General features: G+C 39.2%; 1 protein-coding gene across 9 annotated transcripts in view; it reads left to right on the top strand.

Moving 5' to 3' along the window:
- Window positions 1-22516, top strand: part of LOC110397772 (glypican-5-like) — a 409202-nt gene that overhangs the window by 126978 nt on the left and 259708 nt on the right. For all 9 annotated transcript variants that reach the window (XR_002437961.1, XM_021394557.1, XM_021394558.1 and 6 more), the window contains 2 exons: window positions 12314-12444; window positions 19513-19638. Coding sequence is in view for 8 of the 9 variants with exons in the window: in XM_021394557.1 (XP_021250232.1) it covers window positions 12314-12444; window positions 19513-19638 (257 nt within the window). In the remaining variant the exon portion in view is untranslated. The remainder of the gene's footprint in view (window positions 1-12313; window positions 12445-19512; window positions 19639-22516) is intronic.

Raw genomic sequence — 22516 nt, 5'->3', positions numbered from 1 at the left:
CTTTCCCCAGATTTGTTAATCTCTCTCCCCTAGCTTCCCTGTCTAAAAAATGGGAATAGAGAGTTACGTCCTACTGAGATATAAAGGCTCTATGAGGGGAAAGTTGCAGTGTTGATAAATGCCACTTGGGACTCTCACTGGAAGTGAGAAGAATACTTCCCAGAGGCATAGTATTCTTACCAAGAAAATAACTGACCTACAAACACTGTCCAGTACTGCTGGTTGGCAAACAGGTAGGAAGGCTTTGACTGTGCTTTTTGGTAGTGTGTTTTGGTTTATTTGTTTTTTAATTGTTAATCACAAGGCATCTGATTTTAAATGGAAGTTCTTCCCTACTGAAATTCAGATGTCTCTTTTGTTTATTTTTAAGAACTTGTAATATCTACTGAATTATGTCAATTTTACAATACTAGATTCCTGTTAATCTTGATACTTCTCTTGCTAACAGCTTGCTGGTATTTCAGCACTAGAGAGTGTGACTTTAACCCTCAGTTTGCTGAATGGAAGCAAGACCTGTGTGCATTTTAGAGGTAGGAAACAAAAACACCAGATCTTGGTAGTGTTCTGTTGAATTTAACAGGTGTGAGATGAATCTTCAGGAAAATACCCAAACATTGGAGACAGCTTTGAGAGTTCAGTGTAACTCATGCGTATTGTATTTTCTCCTGCTCTGTCTGCTACTTGGTTTGGGTCCCTTTCTGAGATGTTTTGTGCTGTGACTAAGGTCTCACACATCCAGCAGGAGCATCCAATTTTAAACACCCTATTATTAAGTGTTTTCTGGGGAGAAGGTGGGGTTTTCCACCCTGTGCAGTGTCTCAATCCTTTTTGATGGCCTAACTCCCAGTAACATCTGCCTGAGATTGAACCTATCTATTTTGGTATAGATTGTAAGCAGCACCCTGCTGCTGAATTAGAAGTGATTTCTTCAGGGCACAGGAGAGAAGCCTTAGAATTTGCTTATAATATACTTATCTCAATGTGCAAAATGTCTTCTAAATATTTTAAACAAGTGCTGCTGCCTCAATTGTTATACTATTTGCTCTTGTTACAGGTCTTGAATAACTACTTGCTTTCACTTGATTTGTTCAGAAAAAAAAACCATGAGAAAACATCAGTTTTGACAGCAACTGTCAGCAAATGATAACTGAAATTATGCACAATCTCATGAAAGAATTGAATGCATGTATTCACCAGTCTTCTCTAATTATTACTGTTACTTACAAATTTTGACAGTCATTGCAAAATTCTTTGGGGGCCTTAACGTTGTTATTGATGTGTTTATTTAGTGATTGCGAGAACTTACAGCATTATTTCAGCTGCTATGATAAAGTATTGTGGCGTTCTGATCTTCCACATTTTTATTAGGTCATTTTCAGAAGAAAAAGCTTAGGCATTTTGCTTATTACTACCTCCATATGGTGATGAACAAAAAAAGGGGAAAAAAAGTCTTAGAAGAATTTAAACATTTTGCCAAAAAAGGGTGAACCTTTGTTTTGTTGCATGTGATTACCATTTTAGGTAGATATTTTCTGTGTAGGTAAAAAAATGCTTTAAATTCACAGCATATGTGACCTTATGTCATAAAGTCTGGCTCACATTTGTAGCATTATCCTGTTATAGTGGAGATGCTCTCTTCCCTATAAATATATCCCTGGACGTGCTTAAACATCAACTTGCAGTAAAAGAAGCAGTTTTCCTCAAAGAGGTTTGGAGTAAACAATTCTACTTATTAGGGAGTGCTTCCTCCCTTTTCTTGAAGCTTGTTTCTTAAGATATGTTCAATTTCTAGTCCTGTTCTGACTGCACAGAAGGGGAAGGTTTGGTCAGGAGCTTTTAAGTTTGTGACCCTGAGGTACCTTCTTCTCCACATGGGAGTTCTGCCTGTTCTTTATCCTCGGCTCATGTCACTCTGCTTTCAGCTACCCTGAAGGGGAAGAGGGAACCACACAGAATACACAGTGGCTTTGAGAAGCATTTCAAATTGTTTGAGAGCCTGTGAAACAAGAATAGTTATTTATGTAACTAGCTATAAAATTAATGTAATATTTTACAGACACTAAATCAAAGTAATGGAGTAAGCGAACATGGATCCTTTCCTGTCTTACTGTTTACTGCCTTCTTTTGGATATACCAACCACACGAAAACTACTGAGAAAACTCTTTGCATTATCTTAAGACTGGAGACAAAACACTTTGCTTTAGAGCTGTCTTTTGGAGGCCTGCTGGGATGATGATTACAATTGTCTGGGTTTGTGCCTGCATACTTGACTGCCGATGCCCACCTCTGAACATATGTCAAACTTGAAGCTGAAATGTGTGTTCTGAGAATTTTGTGACCAAGTTATGCATGTATCCTATCTGGCTCAGGTTCCTCATAATTAATTTCAAATTGTTATTTGTTCACATATAAAGAGTGTTTGCCGTCTAGTTGGCCAGTTCTTCAAAATAATTCTTGCAATTCTGTAGTAATTACAATTGCAGTAACTATGTGTAGAAGAGCACCAGACTCCAGCTGGATCAAACTAATGGTCTGTTCCACCCAGTCTTCTCTGGCAGACACTCTTTAGGGAAAAACAAAAGCCTGACTACTTCCTGCCATCCATTCCCCTTCTACTCTCACAGCATTACATCTCTTACATAGGGACTGCTAGAGGGTAAACGTCTGCCTAATCCTGCTGGGATATGTGCGTAGATCTCAAGGATGTAATAGTGTCTAGTCCCTTTTGAACCTGCTACTGCTGCCTGCTTCCATAAGCACTGAGGCAGCAAGTTCCAGAAGTTCACTGGGTGAAGAAGTACTTTTATTTGTTTTAAATCAGTGTTTAGACTTCTGTCAACTGCACCCTAGTTTTGCTACATCAGATAGCTGAGCAGCTCCATGTTCACCTTTTAGACTTGAGTTCATTATAAATGTAAATCTTGATCATACGTTTTTCTCTGCAGAGTCATTCTCTGTAGTCTCTCCTCACAAGTCAGCTGCCCTGTCCCTTGATTATAGTTACCCTTTTTTGCATGTTTCGCATATCCTTCTGTAAATGTGAATAACAGAATAGTCTCATGGCACTTAAAATGCCAGTCCACCAATGCTGTACACAGCAGCAAAGTGTGCTCAGTACCTTTCCTGAGTGTCCTAGTTTTGGCTGGTGTAAAGGAGCTGGGAAGGGCCACAGCAAGGAGAAATGACCCAGGGTGGCCAAAGGGATATTCCGTAACACATGATGTTGTGCTCAACCATAAAACCAGGGCAGATGGCTGCAAAGACTGCTCTTGCTCAGCAGCTGGCTAACCTGTGTGGTGGTGATCAGCTTTGTACATCACTTGCTTTGCTTATTCTTTTTGTTGTTTTATGCGCTAGGGACTTCTGTTTGCAGTGATACCCATGGCTGTTCAGTGTTCAGTCTGTACAGCACTTCTGTAGTAGGGAAGCCCTAAAAGGATATGAGTGTTTTACAGTTTAATGTTCTTGCATTTCTGTACTAAATGCGTTTTTTTCTGTGCTACTTTTACTGAACCTTAAAAAACAAATTTTGAAGGGTTTTTCTTAGTTGCATTGTAAGTTTGCAGTGATAGAAGAAATTCCAGTAGCATTTTGGTAATTGCTTTCACTTCAGAATGGGAATGAGTAAAAAACTCATAAAAGGCAACAACCTCTTGATACATTGCAATGAATTTGAAAAGTGATAAGAGAAATTTGAGTTTAATTCTTCTAATTGATCTTCTTATGTTAACTTTAAAGTTACCTAATTGTTCACTCTTAAAGACTTAGACTGATTCCCAATGGGATTTTCCTTCCACACTAGATTATTGGAATTAGTTACAAAATTAAGCTTAACCTTTTCATGCTGTCAATATATAAAGACAATTGTCACAACAAAAGCTGATAGAAATGATTAGTAGTGAATCTTGGGAGTGGTGTAGGGAAGAAGGAGAGTCATCATTCTGTTACTGCTCATGTCTCATATTGGATTTAAAAATGATTATTAGTTCTCTTGGAGGTGGTTAAATCCCTTTACAATTTGAATAGAAATATTTTTTAAAAAGCTAACAAAATGAAGAAAACATTTGACTTAATTTTGCTTAAAATACTTTACACAGGAGGCAAACTGCATATGGTTTGATACCTTGACCAATGTATGCAACTGTAAAACCCAGTGAGGGCAGAAAAGAACATCGCTGTAATTTAGTGTGAGAATTTGCTAGAAGGGAGCAGAATGCAATTCCTGAAGTCATCTAATACTTTATAAAGTATTTTCTGACTTTGTTTTTCCAGAAATCACTGTCCCTGTAAAATATTTTTGTATATGTTCAAAATACAGGCTTTGTGACGTGCCGAGTTACTTGGCTCAGGAAGACTTATCTATTTGTCTTTAAGGCCTCAGATTTTCTTTGCTCATCATTTCCACTTTTAATTTGGAAGAAGCCCTTGCAGAACTTGATTCATTCAATAATTTGCAAAGATTGGCCATTGTGTGCACCCTGTTGATGCCTGAAAGAATGTCTCTTCTGGTGCAGATAGAACCTGCAAAAAGTGACAGTGTCTATTCACATAAACGCAAACCTCCTTACATAGCACTTTTCTCAAGAACTGATTTCAGGGCAGCTTGCAGAATAATCCTGCTAGTCTTCTTTTGCAGAACATTCATCTTTCTCAACATATATAGTAGCTCAGAAACTTGTCCTTCTTTAAAAAAAAAAAAAAGAGAGGAGAAGAAGGAAATTGGGAAGATGTTGCTGAATAGATAAACAAGGTTTTAAGTAATGTTTTTACAAGGGCATTGAGGAGTACTGTTTGGCTTAGTAATGCATCAGGTTGAGCTCTAGGTAAGTAGATAGGTCTCTCCAAAAGTAATGCCTCCTATTCGTTTCCATGGAAAGGATGATGGGTACAAAGAGTACAATTACACTATTTGATAGAGGAGATTCTCAGCTACAAAACATAGTTTTCTAACGTAGTCGCCACCATTAGCTTTGCATTTTCACTAGCAATGAAAAAGAGCCTGCATGCCATACTTGCTGTCTTTCACATTGCTATTGCCACTGCTGGAATGCACCACTCACCACCTCGATGCGCGCTGCATGGAGGAATTCAATTCCGTACTTTTGCTACATACACACTTCCATGTCAGATGCCATTCTGTCTGACTGCCTCTCTGCTGCTATCTGTCACATAACAACAACATATAGTGGGATACTGGTGGGAAGGCTCAGCCTCTACTGCCATCCAAAAACATCCGCCTCTGTTATGGGCTAACATCAGAAATACTAGGGATTACTTTCAGAGCAGCTCTTGTATAAGAAGTTGATTGTCAGGGATTGTGGGTATAGTTCCCAGAGGAAAAACATGAGGATATTGAAATACACTGTCAAACAATTCTGCAAGCTGGCATCCAAATATTATCATTTCTAAACCTTGCTGAGAAAGGTGGGACAGTATCACTGTTAGCTGCAGTGACAGACTTCTGCAGTTAGGGAGGAGCAACAAAATCATCTCAGTGGTTGTTGCTGAAGTGCCTTATTCTGCACTTGAGGATGGGACCAGATTTCTTGAGAAAGATGATGAGATGTGCCTATCAGGAGCCCAGATGTTTCATGAAAGTATCAGGATGGTTTTTATTTTAGTACCTTTGCAATTATACATTTCAGGATTCACCTACAGTTTCTTGTTATTTCTGCAGAATGTGAATTCTTCTTTTTTCAGGACTTTTGTTGTGTGTGTTTCTGACACATTTGTATTTTGACTGTAAAATTGAACCTGAAAATACTACTGTAGTTCAAACTGATTAACAAGAGTTATTTTTTTCCCCAGGCAACAGAGCACACAGCCTTGTCTCTTGTGGATTTCAGTTTCATTGTTGGGTTCTCTGATGTCTGATTAAGTGTCAACTTCAGCAGAAGCTTTTCCTGCTTCTGAAAAATGTGTAATGCTTCTCAGTAGAATCTTAGTATCTACTAGTAATTAACTTCTCTAACTGCCAACTTTCACAAGAAAGGAAATTTTAGGAAATTGATTTATATTAACTGTCCAGTAGATAAAGGCTCTGAGAGGGAAGAATATTCATCTCTCAAGTGAAATACAAATTTCTTGTTTAAGAAATTGAAGTGGTAATCCCATAGTTTCTTTACATTTCTAGTATGTATCGTGTGACAAAGAGAATATTTAAAATCAAAAGTTATTTGCGTCTTTTCTTGTTACGATAGATTTCTTATCTTCCCAGCTGTTGCCTCTCTTCACCGAGTTTAAGATTTTGTTCAGTAAGTTATGGGCAATGGCAATGAGCAAATTGTGTAAGGTTTGGCCGTGGCTTACATTTTACGGAATGTGATCCCACTCTACTTTTGATCTTTGGAAATAAGCATTTTGCAATAATTCTATATTCTATTCTGTAGCAATATGTGGCAGCTACTCCAAAGAAGAGGATGCTATATTTGCATAATGTACTTCTGTGGTTGCCGTGATCAGTGGGAAGTAGTGAACAAGACTTCTGTTGGTGTCTTGCGACATTGTGGTAATTGAGTGACAAGGGTATTTCTGACTCAACTAAAATGAGTTCTCATAGCAGGCATGTAAGTCTGAAAATTGAAACCTGATTGCCCCATAATTCAGTGTTTCTTTCTTCCCTCACTTCGGGCTTCACAGCTGAAACCACTACCCCCCAGTTCTAATTTGAAACTTGTTAGTGGGGTGTGCACGGTGCAGTCTATAACCCGAGGCCTGAGCAGCCAACAGGAACCAGGCAGAGGGGTGCACAGTGTCAGAGGGGTGCAGCAGCAAGCTGTCGCCACTGATTAGCAGAGCTTTAATCTAGATTAAATGGGTTGACTCATGGAATTCTGAGTGACAGAGAAGAACCAAGGAATGCTGTCACTTCAGGAAGCAGCAGGGGGAAAAACTCAGATTTGTCTCAGAGGCATTTATTACCTTCAAGAAGGTAATGCAGTTGATAGTCCAGAAGTGTCTCTACACCAATGCATACAGCGTAGGAAATTAACAGGAAGAGTTGGAAGCCATGGTACAATTACCTAATGCTGCATGGTACAATGACCTAATTGCTGTCATGGAAACACAGTAGGAAGAATCAAACAACTGAAATACTATGATCAGGGGTTACAAGGTTTTTGGAAGGAAAAGGTGGGATAGGATGGGCAAGAGAATTGCCCTCTGTATTAATAAGTGGACAGATTGCTAAGAGCTGTATCTTAGAAACAGCACTGATGGAGTTGAGAGCTCATGGGTTAAAATTAGAGACCAAATCAATAAAGGACATCTGGTGGAAGACTCTACTATAGGATGCCTGATCAAGGGGATCCTGCTGATAAGGCCTTCTTGCTTCATCTACAAGAAGAACTGTGCTCACAGGCTTTCATCCTGATCATGCATTTCAACCATCCAGATCTCTTTTGAGAAAGCAACTTGGTCAACAGCAAGCAATCCAGGAGACTCCTAGAGTCTGAGCTTAACTTCCTGGTCCACACTCTGATAAATGTGAAGCAAAAATTGGCTTCAGCAGACACGGAGAATGCTGAGGTACTTAGTTTCTTGCCTTGGTCTTCTCTGGCAGTCAGGCTTCCTACACTGCTCAGGTTCCTGAATCTCTAGATATAGATCAGGGTGGCAAAATCTCTCCTACTGTAAGAGGAGGGCAAGTCCGATACTGCCTCATGAGGCTGAATGTGTACAAGTCTATGAGGCCTGATGACATGCATCCCAGAGTCCTGAAGGAACAGACTGATGTTTGCCAAGCCCCTCTCTGTCTTATTTGAAAAGTTGTGGCTGTCAGGTGAAGTCCCCTGTGACTGGAAAAAAACAGTATCGTAACATCATTGAAGTTGGAAAAGACCACTAAGATCATTTAGTACAACCATCAACCCATCACCACCATGGCCACTAAACCATGTCCCTCAGTGCCACATCTAAAAATTTCTTGAAAACCTTCAGGTATGGTGTGATTCCACCACCTCCCTGGGCAGCCTGTTCCAATACCTCACCATTTTTTCTGAGAAAATTTTTTTCCTAAAAATCAACCTGAACCTCCCCTGGTGCAACTTGAGGCCATTACCTCTTGTCCTATTGCTGTTACCTGGGAAAAGAGGCTGACCCCTACCTCGCTGCAGCCTCCTTTCAGGGAGTTGTAGAGAGTGATAAAATCTCCCCTGAGCCTCCTCTTATCCAAACTAAACAATCCTAGTTCCCAGCAATTCTGTCCCAAGTCTGTAGCGTTGCCTAGGGTTGTTGTGACTAAAGTGCAGGATCCACCATTTGGTCTTGTTTAAGTTCATATACTTGGCTTTAGCCCATTGGTCCAACCTATCCAGAGCCCTCTGTATGGCCTTCCTACCCTCAGGCACTTCCTCCCAACTTGATGTCATCTATAGGTCCAGTGAAGGACCACACTGATAAGCAGAGAGCTGGAGCACCTCTCTTATGGAGACAAGCTGAGGGAGCTGGGCTTGTTTAGCCTGGAGAAGGCTCTGGGGATACCTCATTGTGGTTTTCTAGTACTTAAAAGGACCTTATAAGGAGGACGGAGAGCAGTTCTTTTACGTGATCAGATAGTGATAAGACAAGGGAAAATAGTTTTAAACTAAAAGAAGGGAGATTTAGGTTAGATATCAGGAGGATTTTTTTCCTCAGTGGGTGGTGAGACACTGGTGCAGGTTGCCCTGAGTTGCAGATGCCCCATCTCTGGAGGTCTTAAGGCCAGGCTGGATGGGGCCTTGGGCAGCCGGATCTGATGGTTGGCAACACTGTCCACGGCAGGGTGGGTGGAACTAGATGATTTTTAAGGTCCCTTTTAACTTGTGCCTTCCTGTGATCCTGTGACCCAGCCTCTGGGTTTTCAGAAAGCTGTGCTACATTAGAACTCAGGGGAAATTATTTGCTGGAAAATCTGTCTGCATTTTAATAATATCTTGTAAGTTCAATCACTAGAAAATATTTTTATTTTAAAATACTAAGCTTCAAAGAAAATTACTGCTACGAACTAGTGAAAAGGTCTCCTTCAGGGAGTTAAGATACTCTTGGTATCTAGAAGGGCATGACATTTTTCCCTTGTTTGATTATATTGGATATATTAAATATGACCTCAATGTTTAAGGTTCCCAAGCTGTAAGAGTTCAAGAGATTTCAAATCAGATTTTTTTAATTTATTTTGTTAATCCTTTTCAATAATTGTAAATAGTCATTCTTTTAAAGAACAAATAGTAAGAGGTCAAATAATCCACATATGTATGAGTCTGTATTTCATTACAAAGAGTTCACAGAAGAAATGTAGCTAATGGTTGTTGAAAGATATTTAAGTAAAATCATTGGTGTATATGTTAAAATAAAACCACTTTAAGCCCGGTAAAAATATATATAATTATGAAAAATTGATAATTCAGTTGATGTATGAGGAATCCTAGTTTTCAGTTGTGGGTTTTTACTGTTAGAGAGGAGATATAATTAAATATCTTAAAATTCAGCATTTTGTCTTACTAATTTGCAGAATAAATGTACATTTCAGTGAGACATCACAGTTCACATTTAAGAAATAATAAAGTTAGATTTCTCTTCAACTCATTGAAAACATTTAACAAATCAGACAAATGAGGGGTAACTCAAGAGCCAAAGAAGAGTTTGATCTTCACAGCTGAAGATGTAGAAGTTTTCAAACCATCTGTATACACATGGGAGCAATGGTGGAACGAAATCCTCTGTCCTTGCTGCCCTGAAGAGGATGGAAGGAAAGAACATCTGGTGATCCACAGTAACCTGCAGGACTGAGCATACCCCACTGCATGTGGGAGCCACCTGTGCGCTGTTGGCTCCTGTGGGCTTCTGCTGTGACACTGATGAAATCACTTCCTCTGCCTCAATTTTGCATAATGTGTTGTTCCTGAATGTGTCAAATGGTATTTGACAGGGACTGCCTAACTGTAGTTGTTTCTTCCTAGTACAAGGCAGTTCAGATCTCAACTGAGTCATTAAAGAATTACTGTTATTACTAATAATATCTTAAAATTTTATCTCCCATCCTGTTAGTCTTACTAAAGATTAAAACACATATGTGATAGTTTAAGTTATGTAGGATTTCTAGTGTATTGGGAAAAGGGGCACTAAAATGCTCACAAGGCACAAAAAAGTGACTGTGACCTGCTATTTCATTGAATGCTTCGCCTTCTTTTGAATGGAGTAGAGCTGGTTAAAATTTTCCTCTGAGAAATAGTTTTTCCAAAAATACTGTGGTTGTTTGAATTGCAGGAAGCTGTTAGTATGAGTTAGAAAGAAAATCCAAAAGTTAAGGTTTGGCAACTTAATAGATGATTTTATTTCTTTTGTGTCAAAAACACAAATCAAACCAAAATGAGTATTTTCATTTGGATGCTCAAATTATTGATTCATAGCAAAAACAAGGACTCTAAATCTCTGAAATTTTGCAGAGGAAGGCAAAAATCAGATTTCTTCATTGCTCGTATACGCTCACGTTCATGAAATCTGTATTACTTTTCCAAACTGCCCTAATAGTTGATTAAAGTGATAGTGACCCAATTTGAGTTGTGTATAATTTGAAGATATAAACTTTAGTGTCATGATGTAATCCAACATGGTTTTTGCAGAAACCTGTGGTGGGAATTCGGTCTATATGTTGTAAACCTGGGAAACCTGGGCACAGAAGAGAGAATCCTGTGCAGGATTTTAGCCCAGCTGGACCCTCTGAGCTCCAAAGGGCTCAAAAGGACTTTTTTTTTCTTATATTTTCATTTGCATAGTGTTTTCTTTTCTTCAGAAGTTTAAAAAGGATGAAAATAGCTATTTTATTTTACTAAGATGTGTTTTAAAGTAATGTGGTGATGGTCCCTGGTGTGGCAAGAATGATATACGCAGTACTGAATGAAGCGGCTGGCTCCTGCTGTGACTGCTGGGTGTCAAGGTTAATCCAGTACATTTGCATTCACTTGCTAGTTTTACATCCTTTACAGCATATTATACTGGACCAGGCTGTAGCTCATACACCTAAGACTGATGTTAAGTGCCATGCCTGTATGGATTCCCACTTCTCACATTCAATTGGCCCGTTTTTTCAGAGAAAAAAACTACTATCAGATATCTATCTGCAAGATAGTTTTCTGATAGTAGTTTTCTAGAGGAGATGGGCTAAGACAAAAGAAATTGTCCTGTACTGCTGTGAACAAAAATATATACAACATAGTGGTGCAGAGGGGAAGAGAAAATTATCTGAAGTCATCTGTACTCTGGAAAATTCAGCAGATACACAGCCACAACTCAGTGTGGACATTAAAGATGCAGTAAAATGCAAAAGCTAGCATGAATCTCTCTCAACCCATGTTACTGTGGAAAACTGAAGAAGGGATAACAATCTCAGCCCTGTGTTGGATGATGCATTCTGTGTGATTGAGGCCTTTTACTGTCACCATACCAGTATTAGGATTTCTTTGTACTCTTTTTATGTTTGCTTGATGTTGCCTCTGGCTTATTTGTGGATTAGAAAGGGAAGAGCTTTATTCTTACTATTATGACTTGAAACTATTAGAGTGAATAAACGTGTCAGGATGCAGAAGCAGTGCCAGATACACAGTGCACAAAGGATAAACGCAAGCCTGCTTGCTTCTGCTGTTGGATGAATTCCCTCATGAGAGGCTCCAGGAAGAACAGTAAGGGCAAATGGCTGAGCAGTGTTAGTGTTCAGGACCCAGGATCTAAGCCACTGTTGATTCTCATGGCTGGGAGTTCTTTTTTGATTCTGTATCTTCAAGGAAAGTGCACTTACTGTATTGACAGTGATTTATTTGTACTGATTTTTTTCTACTTATTTCCTTATTTTAAGGGAACATTGTCTAGTTAAAGGCTGGAAAGCTTGATTGACTATTACCTTGTTCAAAATCCAAACAGGACATAAGACTCTGCTCTCTATACATAGGACAGATGTTCCACCAAAGTTTTGTTAACCTTCAAGCTCTCCAGGTATATTTCTAAATAAAAGTTGGATTTGTCAACAGTTTCATCAGTCACTTTTAAGTTGATCTACACAGAAGTTGTCACCGTTTCAGCTTGCTTCCAGATGTGCAATAGTCTGGTATCCACTGACAAGCGCATGGCTGATGGCTTTCTGGTAACAGTGCTCTTCGCACTGCCACTCATCTTTAAGCAGGCAACTAGTTTCTAGATCCTGGAAAGAAGAATAATTTTTCTGTCTCCTGGACACCCTCTTTTACAGCAAATACCAACAACAAGGAGCTGGCTGACCTCCGGGCAATTATAAATCAGTTTTTCTGTTCAAACATAGTTTTTCTTTCCCTTCCTTTCATACAGGTTGATAAAGTGTGTGGACAACCCAAACAACAAGAAGGGAACCTGTCATCAGGCCATATAGTGCCCTTGAAGGAAGCAACTGAAGCCCAGACACTTGTTTTGGCTCACACTAGTCTGAACAATAAAAGAAGGTAACCCCAAGCAACAGTTGAATTCAAATAAACTCTGCCTCACAGTTTGTGTTGGTGGTTCTTTGTCCCACAATGTTTAAGCCAGAGACATAGTTCTGTCATCCTGTCTGTGCATGCTCCACTGTTGCCATTGCTGATAGTTACACAGATGTGTATGTGATATTACATTGCAGGTCTCTCAAAAAAAATAGGCCAGACTTGATGTCACTATTTAGCACCAAGATGTTCTTATTTCCAGAAACTTTCAGTGAAAATGATGAAAGCTTTTCCCTCAAACTCTTGAGTTTTTTCCACAGTTGAGTCTATGTCACCTAAAATGCAATTGCTCAGGTCCCAGAGGATGTAGGCTTATCCCGGGGCAGGGCAGAGATGAGAGGGGGAAATGGGTGGAAAGTTAAGATTCATTACCATGACACGAAGTCAGTGATTTCACAGGGCAGAAAGAGCAAGTTCTCACTTCTCACTGATGCAGACAGTAAAATTCCTTGTGATCTGCCTGGTTTGTTACGTAACAGAGCAAGAGCAGAACTACTTTTGTTTAGGATTTTGTGCCCATTTTGGCTTCTATTCTTTGGCTGCATTCCATTTGAGTTAATTAGAATGTTGAATTATTGCCACTTGCCCCAGTCCTGGCATGAATATCCTTGTTCCATGGTTTTCTGATCTTTCTTTCACTTCCCCTTGCATAGCTCCCGGATTAGCTTTCTGCAAATGTGAAGGTGGAGAGAAGGATGTCTTTGCAATTCTTTTGATGTTACATGAATAGATATCAGAGCTAACTGACCACAAAATCACAATGACATATTTCTGGCTAATGTGCTGTTTGCAGTCACAACAGAGTAAATCTGGAATAACTTCAGCAAAGTGAGTGGAATTGTTCTGGGCATAAGCATCTAAACAAGAACAGTGTCTAATCTTCCCAAGGAGTCCGTGTGTGTCTCTGTATATTGATAACAGCAATATTAACACTTATATAGCCTGGGTTCTGTTGTCCATATTGTGAAGATGAGATTTTTCTGTTGTTATTTTGTCATCTAAGCTTATGAGAATGAGAAAATTAATTATATAGGTAAGAGACAGCAGCAAGCAGAGTTTCTTGAGTGATAGTAGTATTTTTATCCTTTTGTAATTTAAAACTGAAAATCAACATTTTGTGCTAGTGCTTGGGACTAATTGTTTTTTTACTATATACATGGAAGTACATTAAGAAAATAAATAAATTCAGCAGTACGAATCCAAAGAATAGCGGTAGTACAATTAACAAAATATGTTTTTAAAACCATAGAATTCTAAGCCTATCTTTTGTATAACTCATTGACCTCAATGGGACTTAAATCCTGGCAACCAAAGAGACAGCCTGTTAACTGGTGACCTCTCACAGAAATGGGAATTACTGTCTTTAGTAGCATGATAGTAATTCTTTTGCACCTTTGGATCCCTTCTCTACCTCTGGAATTATTTAAATGTTCACTTTTTACAGTGTAAGTGAGAAAGACGTTCTTTCCACTTAAGTGCAAAAGAAAATACATTTGAACTGTTCTCGGTTAGACTTTCCCAAACTTGGTCTGTTCACTAAAAATTACCTTACTCTAAACATATAAACAAAGGCCACCCTTACAGAATTAGGATTAAGTGTTACTGAAATATAGCATCAGTAAATATTGTGGAGAGCTCATGCAGCCATCAGTTAATGATGCAGCCATAATTAGTAAGAGGTGGAGAATGTTTTTCAGAACTTGCCATAAAACATGTAGCATAAAGTTTTATGTTGTTTCTGTGATTGTGGAACAGTAAAAACAAAAACAAAACACCACAGTGAATGGATTCTGTTTTTGGCCATCTATCATTCAATGACATATATCAATAAGAAGTAATTTTAGGCAATAAAATGTCGTAATTATGGGCAAAATCATTGCTGCAGAGGATTGTACAAAAAGCACTTAGTGACAGGTAACTGTTACAGGGGATCTAGGTTATGAGAATAATTATGTGTATCTTTCCTGGTGCTGTTCCTTCTGGCAATTTAAAAAGTCAGGAGCAATAATGTCAGCTGTCTGTCAGTTCAGGGTCACACTGGGATTCATCCCAGTTGAGCCCCAGGCTGCTGCTGTGTGTTGTACACATCCCTCCAAATGATCCTTGTTTCAAATGGGATACAGAACATGACTCCTTCTTTATACAATAAGGAAACAAAAAGAAAAGAAGAAAAGGAATGAATAAACACTCCTCAAGTGAACAAAAAAAGCTATGGCTCAGTCCTTTAAAGTACTAGAATATTTTCAAGCTCAAAGAACTAGTCAGATTAGCAGCAAATCTGTGGGACATGCCCTTAAAGATGCCCTTAAAAATCTAGTACCAGTTTATACTTGCATACATGCATTTGTTCCAAAGGTACTACATATTTGCTAAGCCAATTAAAGAATCAAGCTCCTTTCCCAAAGAGTCTAAGAACCTCTGGTTTCATCTGTTTGGTAGAGCCAAAGCTTCTCAAGCATTTGAAAACTAGGCCTGTTGAGATGGTGTCTCTTAGCTGACCTGGCCTTTCTTCTGGCCCTGTGTCTTTTTGGGTCTGGATGGAAGAACTTCCTCTCAAGGGACTCAGCATGGTCCTGCACACTCCCTGAATATGTGCAGCAGCTGGATCTTCTTCTGGGGCTAACGGAATCCTTTCTGCTCCTCTCACTGTCACATGGGTTCCTGTGAGATTTCTTTTTATTTTCCCCCACATCCCATTCCTATTTTTCCTATGAAGCACTAAGTATCAGGAGCAAAATAACATAAGAAGAAACTTGAATAATTGCTGCATGATCTCCTAGTAAACTTTCTCCTCAATTAAGCTGAGAAGTATGCATTTTTTAAAACTTTTTTTTTTCATTACACAATAGTATTCAGTGATTAACTGAAGCCATCAGGACTGGTGCTGCCGTAATTTTTTTAATGTGGAGGTTACTATAAGATATAGTAAAGATGACAAGAAAATTGAAACCGTATGAAGGTACACAATGTACGTGGCATGTACAGAATCTAGATCAGTAAATTGGTATGTTGTTGCTGAGTTCAGCACAATGTACTACTCTGGTCAAAATTCAGACTCCTGCCAAATGCCTTTTGGCATTTCTTCTGTATGTAATATTTCCAGACACTAAACATAAAATGGATAGAGATCTTTCTACAGAGTTCTGATATGTTTGAGAAAAATACAACATAGTATTAGGTCCCTAACTGAAGGAAGCAAGCTTTGAAATGATATTTTGGTGGTATTTCTTTGTTATTCTATGGGCTTGCAGATGTATATTATACCTCTTAAAATAAACAATTTTGAATTTCTTTGGGACTGCTGGAAGTCAAGATCATCCATTTTATTTAAAATTATCTGTTGGATCAGGCATCATACAGTTTTATTGAAATGTAAGTAGTAAGGTGCTAATACAACATAGATTGTTAACACCAAATGCAAATGAGTTTACTGTAGAGAAAAACAAAACATTTCTGGGTGATCAAGACAGAAGTTTCATCTGGTCCAAATTCTATTTCATACAAATTCTGATTCCTCTTTTTGACTGGCTGTGTTGGAAGCTCTGCTTCAGTGGTGCTGGATGACACCTGATGCTCATGGCAGGTCAGCCCTATCCTGTGGCCATCCCTGGCCTTTAGTTCCCAGAAAATAGGATGTATATCGGAAGGGTGTTCTGAGAACTGGTGAAGGAGGTGGAGATACTGTCTCTCTCCAGTAAGACTTCACCAGACTGACAACTATTACTGAACCTGTTTGTTGGCATACTGTACTCCAGGTGTTGCCATTACATTATACTTAAGAGTACTGGTATAAGAAAGAGCAGAATGTGTTACCAAATCATTAAGTGGAAAATTGCATCAGGATGCTAAAGACAAAATTATTTAAGGGACCTCTGATATCAGTGCTGTCACGGAGTTATCTATGGATCTGTGTCCGTGACAGGGGGACAGCCGGCCCCCAGGCCCACCGGCCCAGACAAAGAAAAGAAAGGAAGGCAAAAAAAAAAAGTGTTGGCGGTTTACAGGTCAGCCCGGACTGGTCCCGTGACTAATGCAGCAGGGGACCCAGGGACCCACGCCCAGGAAAAAAAAAAAGGAAAAAGGGGGAAGGGTGAGGGAATAGTAGACAGGTCTAAAAAAACCCAGCGGCAACAGTCTGAGGAAGAACGTTGATTTACTAAATACGATATCAGAATTGAGCCAAACAAATCAAACGAAGTGAGAGAGTCCAAAGCCGAAGTCTTACTCTGTAGGCTGCAGGCAGACCGCGTGCTTCTCTGCAGCAAACCAAGAAAGGAAGTCGACCTCTGTGAGGCAGCTTTACCAGCCCCCGCCAGGCGCAAAGACCCCTGGGGCATGCAGCTCCTCCCCTCCCCCTCTGAGAACCAAGCGCCCAGAAACGGCAGTCCACAGAACGAGAACATTAACTCTTTAACTGCCAGTGCTTTACATGATGTTATGATGTGGAATATCGACAAAAAAAATCACAAAACCATGACAAATGCCTAAAAAATGGACTTGCACTAAGGAACTGCCAGATTTTTTTTCAGTTTTTCCTCAGCCTATATATCCTGCTTTTTAATTTTATTTTTTTTTTGCAATCTGTCCAGAAATGATCAGCAGAAGATACCTGTGTACACATTCTTTGTTAACAGACTGCAAATTGCTCATGGCACAAGAAAGCAAGTTGTACTCATTTGGATCCCCCTTCCATGATAATCATTCTACACTGTTTCTCATTATTTTCCTATGTAGCCTCATATTTGCAGTTCTTCCATTTGGTATCAGTTATGGTTAATTTAAGTCCCACTGAATTTATTTTCAGCTTTTCACTGTGTGCTGCAATTGTTATTGTGCTTTTATTTGAAAATGATTGGGAGAAACAGAATCTCCATTGTATTTTTTCAGTATTGCTTTGACATGTTTAATTGCATCTGCACTTTCAGAAAATCTCATGACAATTTTCCTCCTTATTTGTTTTCTTATATTATCCTATGCATGTGCTTGATGACCTTTCTTTCAAATAATTTTTACTTTTCTCTTTTGTTTCTCATTTTTTTCCCTCATTTGCCTGAACTCCTGCTTCTCCCCTACTCCCCAACCTCTCCTGATTGATGCTTATTCTCCCTGGCCTATTCCAGTTCTCTGCCTCTGAAAGCTTCAAAGAATGACAAATCAAGAAGTTTGAAAAAAATCTCTCGGTAAGGATTTAAACAAAGTGACATGCTTAGACTCAGTGCTTTGCTCATCTCCATTGTGAGCTGCTCTTTCAGCTGTAATCTAGGATTTGGCATGTGTGCTGGTTTTATACAGCAGGACACTGGGAAACACTGCTTTCTCTGCCTAGTGTGTTTAGTTTTATATTGACGAAAAGTAATGTTTTTATTGGTTAAGAGTTGCACATACAAATCTTCATTTGCAAAGATGCTATTTTGAAATGTCAGAACCCCGCTGCTGAAAACACGAAGGAGTTAAAGCCTCTTGGGGTGAAACGAGTAAGATGAGCTTTAGCCTCTCTTAAAGGTGTGATTTTTACCTCCTTCAAAGGAAACTGTCTTTAGAGGACTTAAAATCTTCAGCATCTGTGTCAGCTTTGCATAAATCAATGCTCTCAGGATGATTCTGTGAGGTAGGTGGCCTACTGTCCAGGCTTAGCCTCAACATGTACGTACACAGAGCTCCTACTTGTGAGTAGTCAAGAGGTAGAAATACTGATTTTGTCCTCCCCCCCTCCCCCCTTTCTTTTTTTCTCTTACAACGACTGCTTTCTTGAAATGTTAGGGTAGGCTTGCTGCTTAGGACTATGTGATGACTCATTTATCTAGAGCAGGGTTTAATCGCATGTTAGACAAATGGGATGGCAAAAAAATTTTGGGAAAGTGAAAAGATAGTTATGTGGAAAAATAACTCTGCCTCAGTGCTAGGGTAGATGCCTAGCAGGAGCCTTAAACATTCTTTGAAGCACCTGTTGCTCCAAAAAAAGTAATAAATCCTGACAGTTCATGTGCCACGCTCTGCCCATCTACATCCCCAGGCACCTCTTCAGGTCAGTGTTGTCTTGCAGCCTGACAGGCAGAAGCACAGTAAAGCAGAATGAGTCTTTTGGCCTTACAAAAGGAGACAGCTCCATGATAATTCTAGTAAACTTTTGTGTCCTCCTTATCAATGTCTTTAGCTATCTTATACCAAATAGGAGCTTCTGAATCCGTGGATAAAGGGTAATTTCTTGTTTCACAGTACTCCCAGTTGTGTGCTGAATTAACACTTGTTTTGTTACAGTGTGTATTTTTATGGCTGCCTCAGCCAGATACATATTATGTGTATAACCAGATTATGGAGGCAGCAGTTTAGCCTCAAGGCATTTTTCCATATGCATATAATCAGAAATGGGTTGTTTGCACAGGCCAGGAATTTTGGTTGTTCTCCAAAGCAGCAGGCACAGCCACCTCTTACAGGCATGTTGCCAGACTTGATGGGAGAAAAATTTCTTTCCAGTATGAATGTGACATGGATTGTGATTATGGGGAGGAAATGGCCCCACCACATGCCAAGGAGATGGCTTTCTGTACTGTTGTTCCACGTGTTAAGTATTTAATGGCATATTACAGGGTTTGTCATAGGATGTTAGCTTTAGGAAGCCTTTTTCACCCAGGAGAATATTGACAGTTATTTATTTATCTCTCATATGCGCAGGGAAGGGAGAAGTATTTGATTCCCGTAATGGGGGAAAAAAAAAGAACAAAAAAAAACACTACACTTTTTAGTGATTTTTTATTTTATTTTTTTGATCTTTTTCTTGAGGCTGTAGGTGTGAATTTCTTTCAAATTTTGAGATGTTAATATCATTTCTCAAAACTGCCCTTTGTATGGAATTATGTGATAATGGATGATATGTAGTAGTAGAAATACACTAGAAATAAAAATTAATTAGCATGGTTGACTTCTAATTTTTCTGTGGGATCTCAACTTTCAATTTCGTAGAGGACTAAGTTTACAGGGGGCTTAAATCATGTGTTTGGCTCTGTTGTTAAATGTATTCTTCCTCTATTGCAGAGAATTCATCAATTATATGAAGCAATCCCGAACCTTTTATGCCTCTCTAGCAGAAAGGCTATGTGATGGAGACCTGGTGATGAGAGACAGCTCAACCTGCTGGAATGGAGAAGATGTTGTAGAGAGGTAATGTTATGGCTAAAAGTTTTCCCTAATGGTGAAAAAGGTGACTACATGTGTTTCAACTGTTCTCCGCCACTATTGTCACCTACATACTGTTGCTTATGTGAACAAGGGTTTTGCTAACATATATGGTTCTTAATGGTGAGATTTAGATATTAAATGTATTAAAGGTATAAAAAGTATTAAATGTAGTGGAACACTTTCTTGAAGGGCTCTTCTGAAGGGTCTTTTTCTATAGAGATCCTTCCCTCTAAAGCCAAGTTAGGAGTTGTAGGAAGTCACCAGGCTCGCTGTGTCAAAATACAGAGTGACTGTAAATCAGCACAGAATTGTAGCTAAAGCAAGAATGTGAATTAATCAATGTGGTTATCTTGCACTGGACATGAACAAAGGTGGGAGCTGAGCAACTTGTTTATCTGGCCAAAGCACTGGATTGTCATGGAGGGGACATGTACTGATTAACACCTCGCCCAAGGCCTAGTGGCAATAGCAACTGAAAGATGCCTGGCATGGGGCCAAGGCGTCCCAGCCTGATGTTCCAGCGAAGGTGTCAGTTTGGCAAAGGTGGGAGAGCAGCCTCACCTCTTAATTGGTCTCAACCCACACTTAATTAACAACACAAGCCTTGTTTTAGGATGCCTGTCAGCACACTGATTCAGTCTCACCTCATTAGGAGCATAAATCTGGCCCTCTGCTAATACTTTGCTGAGAGGAGACACTCCATTGGTTTGGACATATCTATGGGTTGGACCCATCCTCCTGTTCTTGTTAGCAGTGTCGCCATCTCACAGTAAGATACCAAGATGTTGTGTCTCTGTAACTATGCAGATGACACCCAGGTGAATTGTTAATTAATTACTGGCTATCCTTGAGATACTAGCACAGCTAGTGAACGAAGCTAGTGAATTTATCAGTGTCAATTCTCAATCTGTTATCTGTCGCCTCAGCAAACTATCTATTTTCAACTGTATTAACCATTTTCAGTGAAAGTCCTTGAGAGGTCTCTGACAGGCGTTGACTCTGATAAGTGGCTCTACACATAATCCTTTAGACATAACCTGTTGACCATGCCTGGGACTAAGACTGGGCCTCACTGCACTCCAGGAGGCATTTAGAAAGCCAGGGGATGCTTGCTGAGCATGGTGACTTGGAGAGGGCTGCCCCAGTGAGCCATGTGTGTGTCAGACTCACACCCTTAATGCAGCAGCAAGAAGTACCTCTGTGGCTGGCTCAAATTTCTTTCCAGACTGCTGTTTATACATTAATTAATACAGAGCTGAACCTCGTCTTTATCCGTAGTGAAAAAATAGGCAGCTTTTCCTGCAAAGATGTGAGGAAGAACACAGTGACTAGGTGATGATATGCTAAAGGATTTCCCTGCCATTTCCTTTGAATGTCTCTGAAACAGCACTTTGAATAACAGCTCCTTTTGGAATTGCCCAACATTCTCACCAGAGAGAATTTATAGTAACTCTGTGGGAGTTCCTATAAAATGCAATTAATAAATGCACTCTTACATGCTAGAAGCACTGTAGCATGAAAGGATCTTCCTAGCTTGTCAGCTTTGTTTTTTCCTTTTGTATTTTCTGACAGACTTTCCCACAACTCACAGCCTCCATGGGCTAAATTTTTTACTGTCATTTCTGTTACCTGGATAACATGAGACAAAAAGAGGGATTCGGAATGTAACTGTTGCTGTTACTATCACTATCAAAGTATATGTCAGTTTTTATAGTGAGAGCTGTTTGGAAGTGTGCCAGTGAATATTTTCCAGAAATGTCATTTAGTTAAAACAGAGGTGTGATGTGAGATTGTGTTGGCTGTCACAGTTTCCTTTTAAAGTGCATTTTGTAGTCTGTTGCAGTTCTAAATGATAAAGTTCTAGGTTTCTGTTTTCTTCCATCAAAATGATTTTCATTACTGAAAAAATTGTTTTGTAGAAAATGTGGAATTGATTTCAGCATGGAACAGAGATGCTGCAATTAAAGGCTGTCACATTAAAAGGAGTTCTGACTCCCACACACCTCTGTTTAGATTTTTCATGTGTAAATAACTTTAGGACAATTATGTTTAAGATATCTGTGATAAATGCATATCTTACACATTCAAAAATAACTTTAAATATTAATGTTTCAGTGCATACTGGCATGCAAATTAATTCTAGTAGCATATATTTGAACATTATGGCAGCAGTGCAATATTATAAATTTTAATGTATAGTGATTGTAGTAGTGATTAAGGCTTTTTGCGTAAGACTAACAGAGAGGAAATGGGGAGAATAACAATGTTTCTAATCAGTGTTTCCATTTCAGAGTTGGTTGTGTTGGCAACTTGTTGCTGGGCAAACAGCTGACTTCTAGAACTAACAGCCTTCTCCTGGGGAAAAAAAAACGCGAGAAGCAAAACAAAACAAAATTTCTGTAACAACTATCAGAACAACAATATTTAGTTTCAATTTTAGTCTTCCTTTTTTAGATAGAAATAACAATGTTGCTGTTTTGTTTTTGTTTGTTTGTTTCTTTTTTAACCTTTACCAGCCTGTAAATTTTGCAGAGCTAGGTGCGTGTGGAAAAGCTTTTGGTTTGAAAAAAGTAGGAAGCTGGGAAAAAAGTAGCAGGGAAAAGACTAATGACCCCATATATTTTGGTGTGGTATTGTTGTTTTGGTTTTTTTAAATCACCAAACCTTGAAATAGAGATTTCTAGCTAATGTATTGCATGGGCAGATTAGGAGGAAAAAAATAAAGTAAAATCATACTTTGAGCCAGACTGCAGTGTGTATACATTTATCAGTTGTGTCACAGTACTGATCATTTTAGGAGACTCTCTGGGCAGCCTGCACTGCCAGCAATGCTGTACAGCACCACAAACATGGCACTGGC

This window comes from Numida meleagris, chromosome 4 (assembly GCF_002078875.1).
Source record: "Numida meleagris isolate 19003 breed g44 Domestic line chromosome 4, NumMel1.0, whole genome shotgun sequence".
NCBI lineage: Eukaryota > Metazoa > Chordata > Aves > Galliformes > Numididae > Numida > Numida meleagris.
The sequence above is the reverse complement of the archived record's forward strand: the minus strand, read 5'-3'. Positions and strand labels throughout refer to the sequence as shown.